The 19,228-nt window shown below is 30.5% G+C and overlaps 1 protein-coding gene across 4 annotated transcripts in view; it reads right to left on the bottom strand.

Annotated features, from left to right (window-relative positions):
- Positions 1 to 11,120, bottom strand: part of LOC108560549 (paired box protein Pax-6-like) — a 39,591-nt gene extending 28,471 nt beyond the window's left edge. For 3 of the 4 annotated variants that reach the window (XM_017918146.1, XM_017918149.1, XM_017918148.1), the window contains exons 1-2: positions 10,599 to 11,120; positions 5,650 to 5,778 (exon numbers count right to left, since the gene is read on the bottom strand). In XM_017918146.1, the coding sequence (XP_017773635.1) occupies positions 5,650 to 5,668 (19 nt within the window). In that variant the 5' untranslated portion in view covers positions 5,669 to 5,778; positions 10,599 to 11,120. The remainder of the gene's footprint in view (positions 1 to 5,649; positions 5,779 to 10,598) is intronic. The other variant, XM_017918147.1, reaches the window with a different exon arrangement.
- Between the last annotated feature and the right edge of the window lie 8,108 nt (positions 11,121 to 19,228).

The raw sequence follows: 19,228 nt of genomic DNA, 5'->3' as shown, positions 1-19,228 counted from the left end.
GCACCGGCGCCAGCCCAAAGGGGGCCTCGTTCCAAGCTACTATCCTATCTCTACAAATTGCTACTACCTTCTTGAATATTACCTGCAAAAGAGAACGAGACTGCAACATTTTATATTATAAACAGTGGTAATGATTTGCGCAGATTGCATCGAATGTTGTTTTCTACACTAAACATTATAAAAACGAAAAAAAAAAACGTTTTCACCTTTCAATTTTAATTGATCAATTATTGACAACTGATTGACATTCAATAATAGTACACGTTGTTTTGTTATACTTCGTCTCTCTCCAAGGTCACTTGATTTTATGACAAAGTGATACAAGTTATTGCATGATTTTTTTGTACTTTCCACCTTAACTCAAAGTAATATCAAATATCTTATACATAGATATAAACAACAACAATACATTACATATTTTATTCATGCATTTTATGCAATTTTTTGTGAATGAAAAAAATTAAATTGAAAACAAAAATCTGCGAGGTTCCCTTTGTGGGCGTGCGAAGGACGTAGGAGCCAGGTTGCACTTGGAACAGATATGAACAAAAAAAAAAGAGAGTATTTTCGCTCCGGTTCACCGGTCTTCTTTTTTCCCTTTTCCAAATACGTTCACTTTTTATTTTCCAACATCCACGAAAAGCGATCTTCATGCAGAAACTGCGATCGCGCAAGTGGACTGTGAAATTCTACTCTTCAAACGCTCCGAAGGGGGAGCGGCGGGCATCGATCGCCGCCCCCGCGGAATACAACAAAAAAAAAATATAATATCTTCCACGGAAGGAAAAAAAATTGAAATTATTTTAAAAGAAAGAAAGAAGAGATTGAGAGGGTGAAGAAGTGTACGGGGAATAGAGGGAGTAAATCTTTGCGGATGTCCATTACAATTTTGTTCCAGGCCTCAGTTCTTCGGGTGTTCTGGGAGTTCATTGTGTGTGTGTGTGAGTGTCTTCGGCTATTTGAGGAAGTGATTTCGAGTCCTAAATCTCATCCCCTGTCCGGTGCTTAAAGAAATTTACGGTCGGCGACAACAATAAAGACGCTGCTGCGGACAATGGGAATGAATTTATATTTATATAAGCACGGGCCTCCGAAAATTATTGTTCACGAATTTTCCGCAATTTTTCTCTCAATCTTCGATTCTTCCTCATCCTCTTTTTTTTTCCGGTCCTCCTCTCTTTCTAGCAATTTATCCGAGGGCTGGCGCTACGTGACGGGACTAGTGAGTTGTTCATCTGTCGTCGGAAGGGAAACGGAAGTGACAAGTGTGAGGCATTTCCCGAAGAAATCTCGGAAAACGCGGCGGCGGCTGCTGCTGCGACCGTTCATTTTCCTTCCCCCAGAAAATGTCAATCACACCGGAGGTGGAGGAGGGTGCACGAAAACACACACTCCGTCTCTCTTCTGTTCTTTCTCTTTCTCTTGATATCACACAAACAGGCATTGATGAAATCGTTCTATTTAATTCGGCACCGGTTTCGAAAATTTGTTTGTTGCGGTTTCCGTTTGTGTTGGGCTGCGTTTCTGGTTTTCTGTGTGGGGGTCGAAGGCCCTTCAAAAGCGATCCATTTGAAACGCGCAAATTGCATTTGTTTCGCTCTCCGCGCCTAAACAAGATGCGTGTCAGTCAAACATACAAGCTGGATGTATTTGTCAGTGGTAGTTTTTGTCCCCTAAATACCCGAAAACCACGTGCTGCTACGTTCATATCATCCCTTTCATTCGTTGCGGTTCTAAAACGACGCCGATGCATTCACGTAAATCGGATACATGAGCCAGGATTCAAATGGTTTATGATCTCTGGTTTAAACCCATAACAATTTATGTCTTATTTTGAATTTTGAATAGAAAGCAACTGCGTTAAACTAAACTTGAAATCAACAATTATTTAAGATACTCGTCAGTAGACAACTAATGTTTTTTTATTTCATACTTTATATAATTTTTTGGTTGCTACAGTGTTTTATTAACTTATAATAACTTTAAATGAAAGTGAAATTCATAAATATTTGTATCCTTTTTAATTGTTAAATAATTTTCAGCAGTTGGCTGTCTATTTTATTATTTTTTTTTGTATTCTTGCATTAACATTAATATTATTTAAATAGTAATAATAAATTTTCAAATTTTGGTTTTAGTACTATTAAAGTCACAATTGACTTAATTAAATTATTTAAAAAAAATGGTGGTAAGACTGCAGTCAATAACTCATATTTTTTTAAAAACACTTTTTACAAGTCTATTATCAAATACATATTTAATATTTTTCTTGATTGATGCATTTTTGTTTCAGCAGTAAAAATCAACATGCTTATTTTAGTATAATTCTGAGTGACATAAAATGAATGACAAATTGAATATTATACGGGTGATTCTATAGATTTTAAAATCTTTAAGGTTTAATCATATTTAATAGAGAGTTACTATACAATATACAAATACATATATTATTACTAAGTTAGATCAAAATCAATATAGTTATGGATTTTATATGAATTGGAAAATGTTAGTAAAATATAAAATTTAAAAATTTGGATAAACATGTAAACTGACAAAAATGATATGACATGTAAATAAATTATTAATTATCTTGTTTGTCAATTTGCAATTACAGAAAATCTAATACTTGTCCAATTATATCAATACTTACAAACAAAAGTATAGTTTCTTTTAACATACATTATCCATTTTTATTATAAAATTGAAGATGATCCAATTTTGACTAAATATTATTAACACAAGTAATTTGTCAATTTACACATAAAATGTGATACTTGACAAGTAATTTGTTTGTAACTGTTTCTTTTATGTTACCACTTGAAAATAGTAGTTAAATTACTTTCAACAAAGTTTTCCCGATTCTACTGAAAATGTGTAATTTGTATATACGGATGTAATGAGTATTTGTGGAATCACGGAAGATGATCCAATTCTGGAAGGGTGTCGTTCATTAATTAGAACTTTGATAAGCGGGATATCAGCAGTGGGAGTTAATTGGTCGACTTTGTAGTGCAAATGATGACAATGGCTTTGCCTGTTTCGTGGACGGGTCTCTGTGCCAGGGGGTGCAGAGGAGGGTTTTTGCAGGATTCACGTTGTATGTGTATGTGTGTGTGTCGGTGGGATGAATTGGTGCGGTGAGGTTTGAAGTGTTATGTGGCGTTTGTGGACACGGCACAGGATTAAGGCCCATTCAGCCCATGTTTACCGATCATGTCCTCCGGGCCCGGAGAGCACGAGGGTTCCAGCAAACACAACAGAGACCCCCCTATTATCCACTTTGTAATACATTCGTATTTATATAGATCAAACTAGCTGGACCCGACCGAACCACGACTCCCCCACCAGAAACAAACTACACTAATCAAGGATTAATCGCGCGTCTTCAGATTTCTCCGCATCCCGTCAACATTCAACCGAATGTTTGCACTTCCAGTGTAACACCCCAGATTTATATTTGAAAAACAACCCTCTGCAATAATAACCATCAATTAATACATTGACACATCTGTCAATTGTCTGTAGGATTTCTATGACAATAGAAAAATTACTTTTACAAGTTTCTTCACAAATAAGTATACTAAAAACTCACTTCTTTGTTGTATAGAATATTGTATTCTTAAATTATTTATATATTTTCTTAATTAACTTTCAATATTATTGGTACACCAAACTTTTGCGATTTTTTCATGTTGTCTTGAGAAAATGCAAATAATATGAAAATAATATTTTAATTATGTAAATACAAAATATTGGCTTTCGAAAATGTATAAAAAAACAACATCTTTTATGTAATATAGATGGAGATATTGTGATTTATTGAAAATGTGATGGATGTGTTCAGACTCATCAACAGCTAATCGTCCTTTATCTGTCGCGATCTTAAATACGCTCTAAAATGACTTTGAATATTTATCAAATGCATACAATGTGTGATGATGAAGGGGGTGTGCGAGTTGCGCTTAGAAGCCATGCACGTTGCATGAGGGGATTGGGGTTAGGGTTGTTGGTTTGAAAATAATAAATATCTTAAGGCGACATAAAGAAGGCTGCGAGCTGGCGGTGACAAGTGAAACTTCCTTCCCGGAATAATGTGCATCACTTCCGGATGCGAGAGGCGACGGCGGCTGTGGGAGTGGGAGATGGAAACGGCGGCAGCGGGGTTCGGCCCATTGTACGGATGACAACGCGGATCTTAACCAATGAATAAGATTACCGAGGGGTTAAGGGCGGAAAGTGCGGTTGCACAGCCGAGTGTGAGGCGAAATACACGTAGAAAAATCGAGCTGGATTCACCTCTCACAAACAGATTCCATTTGTCACCTATATCTCCTCTCGTCTCTTTCTCTCTCTCTCAAGAGAGAGCAAATAAAATCACTTTTCCACTTACGAACTACTTGATTGATGACCGAAACACAGCACTTTTGAACTTCATTCTTTATTCGTTCTTTTATTTCAGAAGTTCAATTTTAAATCAACTCTTTGAATTAATCTATTTCATACTTATTTTTTTACCTAAATATGGCATTTCTTCTTAAAGAAACATAATAAATTAGCAATAAATTTACTGTAATTGCGTTGTAATCTAAATTTATGATTATTTTATTAAAAAAATTGTTAAAAAATAACATTATTCAATTAAATGTTTTACATTAGATGTAAAGAAAATACATGAACTTTTTAAAGCATTTGATTTTATTCAAGGTCATTTAGTGAGTTTTACTTAAAGGTAATTTTTAAATAGCAATAATAATTATTACCAATCTCTCATGTCATGATAAATATAGTATAGATGTGGAAAAAATATGTATTCATATGTCGATATATTGAATTACAAATATATAGTTTTAAGAGGTATTAACAAAAAATAAGTTTAATCTTAATTAAGACGAGAATTACAACAAAACTTAGAATTCGTATATTTATGTATGATTTCAAGAATATATTCAAAGAAAGTCTTTATTTCACCTGCCATCTAGTTTGTCATAATTTTGTTATTTGTAAACAAAATAAATGAACTTTGTTTTCATGATATCTTGTTGTCAATTAAATGACAATGTAGATGGTATTGAAATTAATGTTATAGTAGAATTGGTAACTAGTGTTATAGTAAAATATTATTGAGGTAAGTTCTTTCTACCAATCAATCAATTGTTTTATGAATCAGTAATTTGTTAATTCTATTATCGCTTTAATTAATTCTAGTTTTACCAAATTTTGCAAAAGAAATAAATGAGTTTGAGATGATATTGAAATAAGATTGTGTAAATTTTAATTTTTTAATAATTACGACTATATTTCACAGTTTCGGTGCTAAAATCCTACATGTTTTTTAATGTAAACAAAACGTATGCATTGAGTTGTCAGTAAAATGTCAATTTGATTATTTTCTTGCTTAATTCAACACAATTTTACAAAACGTCGTGTTGGAAAAAGAGTATTTTATGAGATAATTTAATTTAAATGATGTGGAAATTTGAATTGTCAACGAGAACGAAACAAATTAACGTCGCATTAGCTATCAAGTTGTCAGTTAATATAATAATTTGATTATAGTTTGTAATGCGTGGATCAACACATTGGATGCAATTTGCTTTTAGGTATAGACCGCACGCACAATAAAATTAATCGTTGATTTGTGGGCATTACCTTTACCTTTATGTGCCATATCGTCGACGGACGTAATGGCAGTAGGCCATGGTGCCACCGTGGCACCCAATTGCTGTGCCGGCAGAATGATGGCGGCGATTTTGGACTCCTCCGGGAACGAACAGTAACCTGGAACACACCAGAAAAAAAGAACAAACGTGGATAAATAAGTATTAGCAAAGGTTTGGGCTTATTTCGGATAAGTGGAGAGATAAATCTCCGTTTCGCTCCGCTCTACTAATGAAAATTAACCCGCGTTTCGTTATCTTTCGTAAAACCCTCCACCATCCGCCGTGTGGCAGAGAGGGAACGGTTTATGCGTGCAGGGGTTGCGACCCAATAAACACCTAAATGCCTCCTCCTCAATCCCCGAAACACCATCCAGATCCAGACCACTCGAAAACCAGCCACCCTCCACTAAACATGCACAAATTGATTTTAATACATTTTCCCTAGGTAGTAAACTGCGTCTTCTAATAAAGCTCGTTTCTTCATTGTGATAGTGGCTAAATGGTTATTTATTATATTTGAAGAGCGGAGGGAGCTTCGGCCCTGAAGTGTCTCGGAATATTTCCGGGTGGTGCTTAACAGATTATTAAAACGGGTGCATGCACGGCGGCTTCAGTGTAGGGGGATGAGGATGAACGTGGTCTTGAAAATTGGCGAGGGAGGAAACACCTCACCAATTCGAAGAACGATTTTTTATTTCCGTCGCAAAAAATCGTCATCTATTTACGTCTCTTTCACTTTTTTTTACGTTGCAATTACATCCCTTTTGTGTTTCGCTAATTAAATACCCAAACTTCTAAATATTCAACGCAAAAAAGTGCGTTAAAAGTATTTATGAAAAAAGGAAAAGTTGATTAATTAAACTTCGCACTTTTCGCTTTGTTTCTTAATTTCACTTGGTTTCATTAATGTCCAAAAAATAATCTTGTTTCTTTATAATTAGTAATTAAATTATGAAAGTCATTTATTCAATTCGATTTACTCAAAATCTTTCATAAAAAAAGAAATACTTTTAACTCATTTTTTGTACATTATAGAAGAAATCATGTTAACATTAAATTGGAAAATTATAAGATTAAAACTATCCAAAATATGTAAAATAAGTTTAATTTTATCTAAAATCAATTCAACGGAAAGTATTTAGTTTTTTTTTTATATCATTATCAAAACAAGAAATGAAGCTTTTTTTAATAAAATTGTATAAATATATCAATTTTAGTAGAAAATCATATACATTTAAATTTGAGTTGAAAACGTTAACTTAATAACCCATCCAACAAGTAATATCGACTATAGAAGTAATGATTTATAAAACATCGTGTAGCAACAATTTATTTTTTTATTTAATTTGTAATACATGAAGACAAATTGATCAAAAATTACACTTATTTCAGATTGTTTTATTGTTGAAACTCAATTCCTATACAAATTTGACAAATATTGTATTAATCGAGAATTAATCCATTCGAGAAATATACGCTGCAAAAATTGAGATATAAAACATCGAGTAGCAGTATTTTCTTTTCTTTGTTTCATGTAATCTATAATAAATGGAGATCAATTGACCGAAAACTGTACAGTTCTTTTTTATTTTTTTAGATACTTTCGTTGTAGAAACTTGTTTCGAACAAAAGTGAAAAGTTTCCGCAGTAAATAGAATCGAGGAGAGGTAATTAACAATAAAATGAAATAATCCATTTAGCGGCGAAACGGGTTCCGCTCGATTGCGAAAGGAGAATTGTGCAGAGAAGTTGTTACTCGCCCGAAAATCTGGACTCAAAAGGCGGCCCATTTAAAAAGAACAATGCCTTTTCCCTTCTCACAAACCCTTCGGACGCGATTTACCTTTTCAAATTTTATTTTCTTCGACAGAAAAAAAAAGAAGGAGAGATAGATAGAAAGAGGAAAAGAGTTTCAAAATTTAATTAAAAAAGATATTCATTTTTCTATAAGTATAAAAAAACCTTTTCCATTCAGTAAAAGGAAAAACCAGAGGAAAAACAGTATAAATTCACTTGACGATGAGGTTTATCGAAATGCTGTTTGCTTCTGCAGAATACTTAGATAATAATGAATCAATTCTAATCAATAAATACTTTTTGTGATCAGAAAGTTCATTGATTCAATATTTCCATTCAAAAAAAGGATTTGCTGAATTACAAAAAGTATGTAATACATCTTAATAGAAAATTTACCAAATAAGATTAGTATTTCTTCACAATGCTTAAAATTTCCAATTAATTTAGAAAAAACAACGTTTTTTATTTTTTAAAAAGTATAAAAAAACTAAAAAAAAAATAATGATTGAATAACTGAAATTCTCTTCTGCACTGCGCTTACATAATATAGAGCAGTGATTCTCGCTTGGGATAATCAGTAATAGAATTTCACCTAAAAAATGTATATGTTAATCAATTTTATTCATGAAAAAGAAAATCTATATTTAGTAACAAAAAATGCTATAATAATTACTAAAAAAATACACATCATTAAGTTTTTATCATTATCAATTCAATTAATTAAAGTAACGTTATCTTTAAATTTTAAATTAACAATGAGGCATTATGCAAAAAATCGTTGAGCCTCGAGGATGCGATTAGTACTTTTTATTTTACCTTAATTCGATTGGTTTTAAGTACTTGCATTAAAAGAATTCATTATCAAAATTATACGCGTTTTTTTTGTTGCCAAAATTTCGAAGCGATTAGATTTGGAGTATATGACTGATAAAAATCTCTATTAAGGAAGCGTTATAATTCCGGCTTGAATTTGGCACGTGCTTAAAATACTCAGATTATATGTGAAATACGAAAATTGATTGCATCGATCGGTTTTTTTAATGATTTCACGATTAACCTTTAACTACTCGCGCTCTGATATTTCTATGAATTACTCACGCGATGTATTTTATACACCACATGTATTACTGCCAGACGGAATGCATAAATAATTGTATTACGACAAGAAATAACTTTTTCATGTTAACTAATGATTTTTTATTAGATTTATAATATATTAATTTCTGAATCGGAATTGTCGTCATTGTCCTTTATATATTTGTCAGTAAAGGTATCAGCATCGTTTGCCATTACATCAACACTGCAGAGCAAGAATGAACGTGCACAAAAACAACTTATTTGTGCCGCAATCAACACAATTTTGCACCACTTTGAGCATAGGTAACGTTAAGTGTCATAGATGGGGAAAAGATAATAAAGATGTGGTATAATTTCTTAGAATATTGGTGTACTTTTTACAACGACGCGAGTGGTTAAAGGTTAAGCTACAATTATGTTTAATTATTACTTTAATTTATCTTTTCACCATATTAATATTTTGTGAACAAACATTAGAATTAGTTTTGTTAAAAAAGATTTTTATAATTTTTTATACTATATTCATGCTTTTTCTAATGACACGTAACTTTAAATTGAACTTCAAGTTAAATAATCGTTGTTGATCGATAGAAATAAATTAAAAAAATGTTTCTTGCGTTGATTTTTAAGACATTTTGTAGTATTAGACCTTTCGACTAAAAGGATATTGGAAGAAAACTTTATGCCTATTTCTATTTTTTTATATTTAACACAAATTGGTAAAGAAATATGAATTTAATCTTAATTATATAAAATTAAAATTAAATTATTTACAGATGTTTATTGCCTCTAATTTGGAGGCTTTATAAACGTAATTATAAATATTTTTTGTTTTCTATAAGAAATTTACATGAAATATCAATAATTCTACAATGAAATTATATAAAAGCGATTAGATTTGGGGTATATGACTGATAAAAATCTCTATTATATAAAAATGTATATTTATAAACTGAATTGATATAATTTATTTAGTACTAGAAATAAAAATGAAATATTATTGTTTCTAATATACCAATAAACTTTCTAATTCTAATTAAAACACGCAAATTAATTAAGTATTTAAAAAAATATGTAAGATATAAAATATAAATAAAAATCGAATAAGATTGAAATTTGTATTCTATTAAAGAATTTAACTGAATTTATTTGCTTCTATGTTTAAAGCAAATTTAACGTAAATGAGCTTGAATAATTTTCAATTGACGTCGGACGCTGGAGGTAAATCATGCGAAATGATTTAATAAACTTGTGTAATAATCTATGAATAATTTTAGTAGAATAAAATGATTATTTTTCGAAGTGAATCTAATTTCTGCGAAGGAAACAAATAATAAATGAAAGTTAAAAAAATATAATGATTAATCATAAATTTTTATATTATTAAATACGTATTGAGTAAAAATGTATAACAAAGTAATGAAAATTAATTTCCAAATGATAATATTAATTGTTATATTCTTAAATAAATAATTAGAACAAAAAAATGTTAATAATTGTAATTAATTTATAATAATTTTGATAATTAGAACGAAAATTTATATAATTCTTAACGGAATTAATTGTATTATACAGTATATGAATAAATTGTAAATATAATATTGTTACATTATTATTTAAATGAAAAAAGTTTGAAGTCAGTTGAATAATTGAAATGAATGATAAAATATACAAAAATATAAGAAATCTATTAAACTATTGATGAGAAAATAGGAATTTTGATATTTATAAATTAGTAAAGAAATATTTCAGCACATTAGAGCCAAGATAGATTTAAAGACAAATTAGTTAATTAAATAAAAGCCTTGTGAATGAAGTAATTTATATCAAGTTGTATAATCAAAATATATATTAATATGGGATGAATTGTTTGAGAAAAAGGTGTTTGTAACATATATAAAGAGATCATTATTATTAAAATTAATATTAATGGAATAGTGAATGAGTTGAGATATGTTAATTAATTCTTGAAAAAACTGTTTATTGAGAAATTTGAAAATTAATAAGAATTCAATTTTACACAATTCAATAATAAATGAAAGTAATTAGATGTTTAAAACTTACGAGTGTTTATGTATGTTGTTGGTAGAGTCGAAGTCAAATAGTCATATCGGATAAACGAACACAGAACACGCACCAATAGAAGAAGTAGTAGAATAAATAGTGTATCACTGGAAGATGAGGATGCAAAAAGCGCGCACACGAATTAAAATTGAATGAAGAAACGGAAGAGAGAAAATTAAGAGAGAAACGAAGTCAGGTAGTCCTTATCAATTAGTATCACAGTTGAAGGGCCATCGTCGTCGAAAATCAGAATCGCATTTGTGCAGCTCAATTAGCGCCGAAACATTATCATACTTGACTACTTAATGAGTCGTCACTAAATCGCGCGCGGTGTCTTCTCTACTCTGCGTATACGTCTATCTCTCTCCAACACACTATCTTCGGTACCGGCGTCGCGACGAGTGTCCCTTTTTGTGTGCGGCGGCGGTGTTCAGTTGTGTGTGTATGTGTGTCGGCGTCGCGACGTCGTGAGTCCCTTCGGGCGTCTGTTGTTGTTGCTCGAGCACCTGAACGCAACGACCAACTGATAATACATCATGCCGACTCTCGGATACCTACGACGAGGTGGGTACCCGACGTCACGCTCTGAACCAATCGGGAGAGGGCACCGAAGACGTCGACCAATCGCGTTCGTCGAGAGGAGGGTGCAAACGATCGATTCCGGTGCGGTAATTGCCCATTCGCGCGGAAGGAGCAACGGCCGCACAGAGGGAGCTGCGTGTCGCTGAGGGGATGTTTATCGACGCACATGCGTGCAACGTTCGCATCGCGTTTCCTTTTTGGGGGTAGTGGTAGATTCAAAGCCAGAGAACGTTCAAACCGAAAAAATTATATGTATGTAACGAAACAAACGGTAAAAATGCACATCTGTCAGATTTCGGACGTAATCTTCTCTTTCTCTGCGCTTTTTTTTCCTCTATAATCTCTATCTCTCTCTTTCTTTTTTTTTTCTTTCGGTAGAAATTGACGAAATTATTCCTCCACGGGGGGATGAGAGTGAAATTACCCGGCTAATGCGATTTTCTTTTCAGTATATTTTTCGCTATTGCTGATGCGAAAAACCAGAACTAATCGACAATTAAATTATAAGAAAATTTATTATTTATTTATATCTTTATTACAAAAATAAAGAAAGTTAATTATTTTACTCAATCAAAGTTTTTATAAATTATATAGAAAACTATTGGTTTTCATTAGCAACAACTCATTAAAACCAAAATAATGTTCTAATCAAGGTGTTAATAGGAAACCAAAACTAAATATTTAACATTTTAATCATTTTTTTTCTTAATTATTTACAAAAATATTGGTATTAATTATCAACACATTATTATATCTTAACATCCAAACAATACGAAATACGTTTCTAATCAATAATAGCAATATTGTAATGATTCATAAAAAAAATGAATTAAATTATTTCTAATAATATTTATCCAATGTTTCTCTTTTAATATATATTTTAACTAACTTAAATTAAGTAAATAGAAAATATGTTGGTAGAGAGTTTCAAATACTTTAGAGTATTTAAACATTCTGTGCCATAATTATAATGAAAAGTCAATATAATTTATCAAATGCGAAATGAAATTCAAAGTAGTTATAAAATATTCATTTTTTATAAATTCCTTATTTACCGTTTAGTTAGTAGTTATAATTTGTATCCCTTAAATTATAATCATTATGTAGAATAAAGAAAATTAAAAAAAAAAGATATTTTGAAACTCTATATTTCTGTAATTTGGTAATGAATGTAATTCAACTTAAATTTAAAAAAGTTCAATCATCCTCTATTTAATATATATTGAATAAAAATAGTGTAACCAATTGGATTTTCAGAAACAAAAAATACAAAAGGATTATTTTTTGTTTCTAAAATTAAGGATTATTGTTTGGAATTTCATTAAGTTAATTAATAATTCAAGTTCAATTTAAATAATAATTTTGTACATTTATTTATTCATTGATTTTTTTTTATTTTAAAAAACCTAGAAATTTATGTAATGCAGACTTTTATAGAACAAACATTGTTATAACACGATAACAAATGAAAAATTTCAGATTTTAGTAACGCGAGGAGTCGACACATTCTGGAATTTTGTTGTTTATCACTTATGAAACAATCAAGAATGTGCGCTGACCCAATTACAGATTTTTTCCTTTAAGAATGGAGGTGTGCCTCAAGGTTCAAACCTAAACTGTTATATGTATTTTTTAGTTTGTTCCGCATTTCTTACAATTTCATAAATCTTATAAGAAAACATATCTATTTACATGCATATTAGTTACTTTACATAAAAAATATTATTCTTAATCAACTATTATTATTCGGACTCGTAATTTCTGTAATATTAATATAATATTATATAATATTATATAATAACTTATATCAGATTATTTGAATTTAATTTGATTGTAAATAATAATCAACAAATTTGAAAAAAATGATGATTTTTTTTTATTAAAATGAAATATAAAAAGCAAAGAATAAAAAGAGAAGTTGCTTCTGTTCCCGCTAAAGAGTCATTGAAATGGATTTAATGGCGTTTAAATTAGAAACCTTAAATGGAAAAGTGGGGCTAGTATCACCCCTCGTATGAATAGCGTTTTTTTTATATATATATATTGCCTTGGTTGAAACTACTGAACCATCTTTTCGTAGGTCGTATACAGTCAACGACAGTTATATTCCGAAAATTGATAAATTTTCATTTTTGTGTTACAATAAATGTTTGAAATTTTTATATTTTATTATATTTACATAATAGTTTATTGAAATACAGTGGAACCTCGCTTAACAAGGACATCGCATAACGAGCATTTTGCTTAACGAATTGTAAGAAAAATGATTCGCTTAACGAGCGACGTTTTGCATAACGAGTGACGATGAGAAGAGAAATCTCAGATTGCGCGCTTGCTACATCATGTTTAAAACTTGTGTATACATATTATGTGTATTTTTGAATATGTTTTACTACACGAGTAAAAATGTACTTTTATAGTCCACTCGTCCACTGTACAATAAAACTATTTTAACTATTAAAACTATTTTAGATATAATATTATCAGTTGTGGATTCATCAAATAAGGTATAGTTTCTATAGTTTGTCTCTCATCTTAAATTTCATAAAAATATGAATGTAATACGTAGAATAATATCAGTAAAAAGTAAACTACAAATAGTAAAAAACATACTATCTTACTTCTCTTATCAGTGACGTCCTTAGGAATTTGAAGCCTCGGGCATTGGGGAATATCTTAAAAAAATGTGATTTAAAATTTTGGAAATATAAAAAAAAACGACACTTATATCAAATGAAAATTATTAACTAAAATATAGACTTTATTATGACATGTTTATAATTTGCACTAATTGATCACATTTTACGAAATTTTATAATATATCATGTAAAACAGTTTTATATTTACACGTATGAAATGTATCCTATATGTTTCCGTTATTATATAAAATTGAACAAATTCACATACAAAAATCATTTTCCTTTGACCATTTGACATATTTTAACCGTTATATACAAATAATCTAGTTGTTCGACGCACACATGACGAGAAGGCGCACGTTTGCAACGCAAATCTGCAATCTTTTGGTATATTCTAAATAAATCAGACCTATTATGTTGCATGCACACTGTCCGAGAGATGAGGCATAAAATAAGAGTTTACTTGTTAATATGTAGACAAGGCAGTAAATTATGGATTAGCTAATGGTGATTTCAGAAAAAATACACATTTTATATTCTGACAGATACAATTTATTAGTTCTTTATTTACAATTATTATTAGACCTAATTTGTATTAAGGGCTATTGACCAAAGTTTTTCTGCAATAAAATTTATTAATTTTCATTAATTAATTTCCTTTTTACTTGTATTTATAATTACTAAATGAAGATTGAAATTGGTTGTTCTTCTTTAGATAATAACTTAGATTAGTAATAATTTTCATTGATTACAAATATCATACGAATATATATAATAAAATGATAAAAAATCGCATATTCAAAGCTATATATTCACACTATAAAAGATAACTAGAAACCTACAAACCATTTATGTATAAGATATACAACATGAAATGTGTAATAATATCAGGAGGGTAGTATGTACACGCACATAACGTAATCATCGTCGTTCCGTTTGCGATGGCAATTCAAAATTCATACTTATCTCGAACATTGCATTCGGATGAACGTTTCCAGCTTGGTGGGCGCGTCAAGTGAGCTGACAAAAAAAGAGAACAGTTTTCGTGGGGGCATTTAATTGAAGGGTTTATTTTTGAAAGTGCATCTGGAGCGGGAGAGGTGGTTTCCCGATAACATATCGCCTTATTCGGTGCTGGTGGACCACGCTTCGGGAGAAAAGGGGGATCTTCTGCGTCCGTATATATACACAGTCTATACTCGAGTAGACCTAGGCTTTCCCCGGTGTCGTGGCAGTAGAGATCGTGGAGAGCGCGGGGGGAAAGCAACCTCAGCTTGTAACCCTAAAGTTCGGGCAGAGGCCGATAAGGAAGCGAAATACATATTTTATGAAATTATCGCCGTTCCCTTTCCCCAAAATAATTTTAATGAAAAGTCTCCGGGTGAGAGCAACGCCGCTCCGCTCTCCTCTCGCTGCTGCCGCCGTCGCCATCCCCTCAACCCCCTCACCCTATCACGCTCTCTCTCTCGCCGCTATCGCATATACATCTATATCTATATATATATACACATCGCAGGGGGTGGAAAGAGTGACATCAGCTGTTACGTACAGTCCAATGCATTCCTCCCTCGTTGACATAACGCTTCCGCGAACACATTATATAGACTGCCGCCGCCACTGCCTCCGCCGCCGCCTCCTCCTCCTCTTCCTCTGTATCCTCCACCACCTCCTCCGACAAACACCCACCACCGGAGTGTGGATTCACGCATAGTTCTAATATATCTATACATACTTATCAGCAAATCTCCTGTTCAGAAGCTATTTAATAATCTGATATTTAGAAAACTTTGTTTCCCTTTTCATATAAATAAGTTTCCAACTTTAAATGGAACTTACCCTAACGTAGTTTCAAAAGAGCCGATTACCAATGATTGTTTATTTGGAAATGTATCAGTCTAATTACAACTCATGAAAGTTGGTCATAACTATCTTTGAACATACCTAGTGGGGCATTATTATATTTTTCTGGGAATGTCCAGTAAAGGTATGAATTTGATAGGAAGTACAACTCACTCGACGAAGTTGAGTTTTCTTGCCCCACTTAGGTTTATAAATTTAGGAATTTATGACCCTTCAAAGACTTAAAATGTATCAAACTAAGTAAATGTATTTCCATAAAAATATTTTCCTTTTGAATTAGTAAGTTTTCAATAATTTGAAAGTTCATTTATTCGGATAGATTAATAAGTTCCTAAATTATATTACGATCAATTTCAATTTTTAGCACATCACAAATATAATTAAATTAAATGGAAATTATGATATTATTAAAAAACAAAAAATATCTAAAAAAATACTTTTTATAATTTAAGAAAATAATAATAAGTGATTGTTTTTCTTCTTCAATAAAGTGAAATTTCTTTTTATACTATTTATTTCTATACGGGTTTAAAGTTCTCGATTAATCTCATTTCAAACAGTGCGGAATATTCGCGATCCGATTACCCGCACTATGCGAGATATATATATATATATATATAATCTTAATCATTTAAAGAGCACAATTGTAAAGAGCTACTGACCATAGGGCTTTTCGCCCTATTAATATAATTGTTAGTGTACACTTTTAAACTGTAACGAATATATTGACAATATAAATTACAAAATTGTTCAGTTGAATCTAAATGAATTTACAATAAAAAATATTATTATTTACTATAATAAGCTGACGAATATTGTAGATCAGAGGTTCCCAAACTTTTTCGCTAACGTAGAACCCTTACAGGTTGTCATAGACCCCTGGGGGTCGATATAGACCACTTTGGGAACCACTGTTGTAGATAATCAAGACACGAACATTTTTTATGCAAGTTTTGCACATTCATGTTTTTATGTGAACCCATAAAATTCAAAGGGATTTTACGTTGTCTCTTAAGTTTATCAACTTTATGAACTATATGCAAATAGATAATCTATATTCTAGATATCTGTTAAAATATACAAATATTATTTTTCAATACTAACAAATTATTTTTCTATTAAGATCAGAAAATAATCTAACATATTTTACAATAAATATATTATTAATATACCATTTGCAACTTAAATTATTAAATAACATTTTAAATAATTGTAAAGAAAAAAAATCTAAATAAGTCGGGGGAATTTTAAAAATTTCAAAATATATATATATCTTACCATACTTTATCATGGTTTTTACTTTTATATATGTTAAATTCCGTATTACTACATAAATTTGAAAAAATAGATTAAAATAAACAAAATACTTTTCAATGTAGACATCAAAATTATATAATAAAAAATGACATAAGAAACAAATGTAACAGATCTAAAACATCTTCCAAAAATATTATATTTTATTAAATAAATTATTAATTTTTGTTTGATCAGTTAATTTTTTTATCACTTTATATCTCCTTGTAATAAGTAAGAGTTAAGTCCGGGAGTTCGTAAGTCGGAGGATAGCTGTATATGATTTTTGTGAAAAAAAAGCAAATTGGATATTAAAAAAATATTTTATTAATAAATATATTTTTTTTTATAATACGCATACTGTATTTTTTTACCCTCGTTTCTCGTTCATGAATAAAACAATTGAGTTGATAGTCCAATTTGCAGCGCAAATAATCCACATTCGGACTAAAGCCTAATTCGATTCCCCTCCGCTATTTGTACCACGGTTGAACACATATCGGGATAATCACTCTATAGACTTATTAAAAGAGTTTTATGCTCGGTCCTTCTCTCTCTCTCTTTCCGTTTTCCCTCCGAACGTGGTGGCTCTTCGCCCTCGTTTCATTTCTTTCTCTCTTTCTAACTTTGCGTTTCTGCGAACGGGGATGGATGAAACAGAGGAACAACTCTCGCTCTCCCCAAGTTGGAAACGGTGCAGTTACGGTACGTCTATTTCCATGACCCAGATTTAAAATCGAAACAAATTGGGATTAACCATCACGCCGATTTAAACACCACCCCACGGACGTTCTGAATAATCGCATAACATCCATATAGAAGTGCCTTCGTCACATCTGGAAGATACCACACAGTTTATACATATTTTTTTTGTTTGCTTGGATATGTGTATTCCTTTATATCGTATATTCATGTTAAAAAAAAAACTAAACAAGGAGAGGATAAACTGGGGAAAAAGAAAGGAGAAATAAAAAAGTTTGATAGAGCTTTTGAACGTCGCCCAAACCTGTCAGTTATTTTGTTTCGCATCGAAACTGTATGACAATATCTTAAACCCATTCGTATCCAAATTTAAATTTACGAATAAAATCAAATTTATCGTATATTTTGACTGTCAAACACACCTCAAATTTTGAGACAATTTTTAGAAAATATATATCATAAGACACTTCTCAATTCTAATTCATTTATAATAAATGAAAGAAAAGCTTCATATGGTAATAATATACTAATTATTATATAGATATAAATAGTTTACGCTAAAAACTGTATTTAAATAATAAAAATCTTCTAGCAGTAATTTTATTGGAGTAAAGATTAAGTAAAATAAATATTTTTCAAAAGTTTACATTGCATAATTTGATATGTAACAAGTTACATTGTAAATACTTTGTGGATCTGTTCAGAATGCGTACATAAATTTGTAAGTTAAAGGTGTTTCAAATGACAAAGTGAAAGGGAAGGATGAATTATCAAAGCGATTAACATCAAAAGATCTTAATCTGAAAATAGATCACATATAATTAAGTAAAACCTTCTAACATTTAAAGTACACGCATTTTGTCTTGAAACAAAACTTGAGAACTTTTAAGAAAATAACAAACATTTTTATATATGTGTACAAATGTGTCAAAATTCAATAACTATTTTCAATATTCGTATTGAAATTATATGTATATTCAGCTATATCTTGCAAAGTGTGGTTTTGATCAGCATTGAATTTCAATACAAACTAAATATTACATAAATGATCGTTTTTTTTTTTAATTTATAACGTCAAGTTTCTTTTTGTGTTATTTATTTGTATCTGGTTTAAATGGATTAGTCCGGTTTCAGACAGTGCGAGATATTGACAGAACTTATTACCCGCACTATTCGAGGCATTGACTTGGAATATGTATATTCTGTTTTCATAACGAATATGAAAAAATGTAATCATAATATGTAGACTTCTAATAAGCCAATATTTAGAAAAAGATTTTTGTAGTTCGAAATTTTACACAAAAAATGAATGGTAAATGTTTTTAAAAATATAAACAATTTATTCGAGAAATAATTAAGTAAATTATAAAGAAAAGTAACTTATTTTATATTAATTTCAAAAGAATCAATAATATTTTTTTCAATTACATATTTAATTATTTTTAACTGGAAAAAAATGGATACAACAATTATTTTTATTCTTCTTCATTTTTAACATTTATATTAAAAAAGATAAAATATTTACAAACGTTTAGTTTAGTTTAATTTGATTTA

The sequence above is a fragment of the Nicrophorus vespilloides genome, unplaced genomic scaffold, assembly GCF_001412225.1.
Source record: "Nicrophorus vespilloides isolate i.1.1-1 unplaced genomic scaffold, Nicve_v1.0, whole genome shotgun sequence".
Classification (NCBI taxonomy): domain Eukaryota; kingdom Metazoa; phylum Arthropoda; class Insecta; order Coleoptera; family Silphidae; genus Nicrophorus; species Nicrophorus vespilloides.
This window is presented reverse-complemented; position numbering and strand designations above follow the sequence as displayed.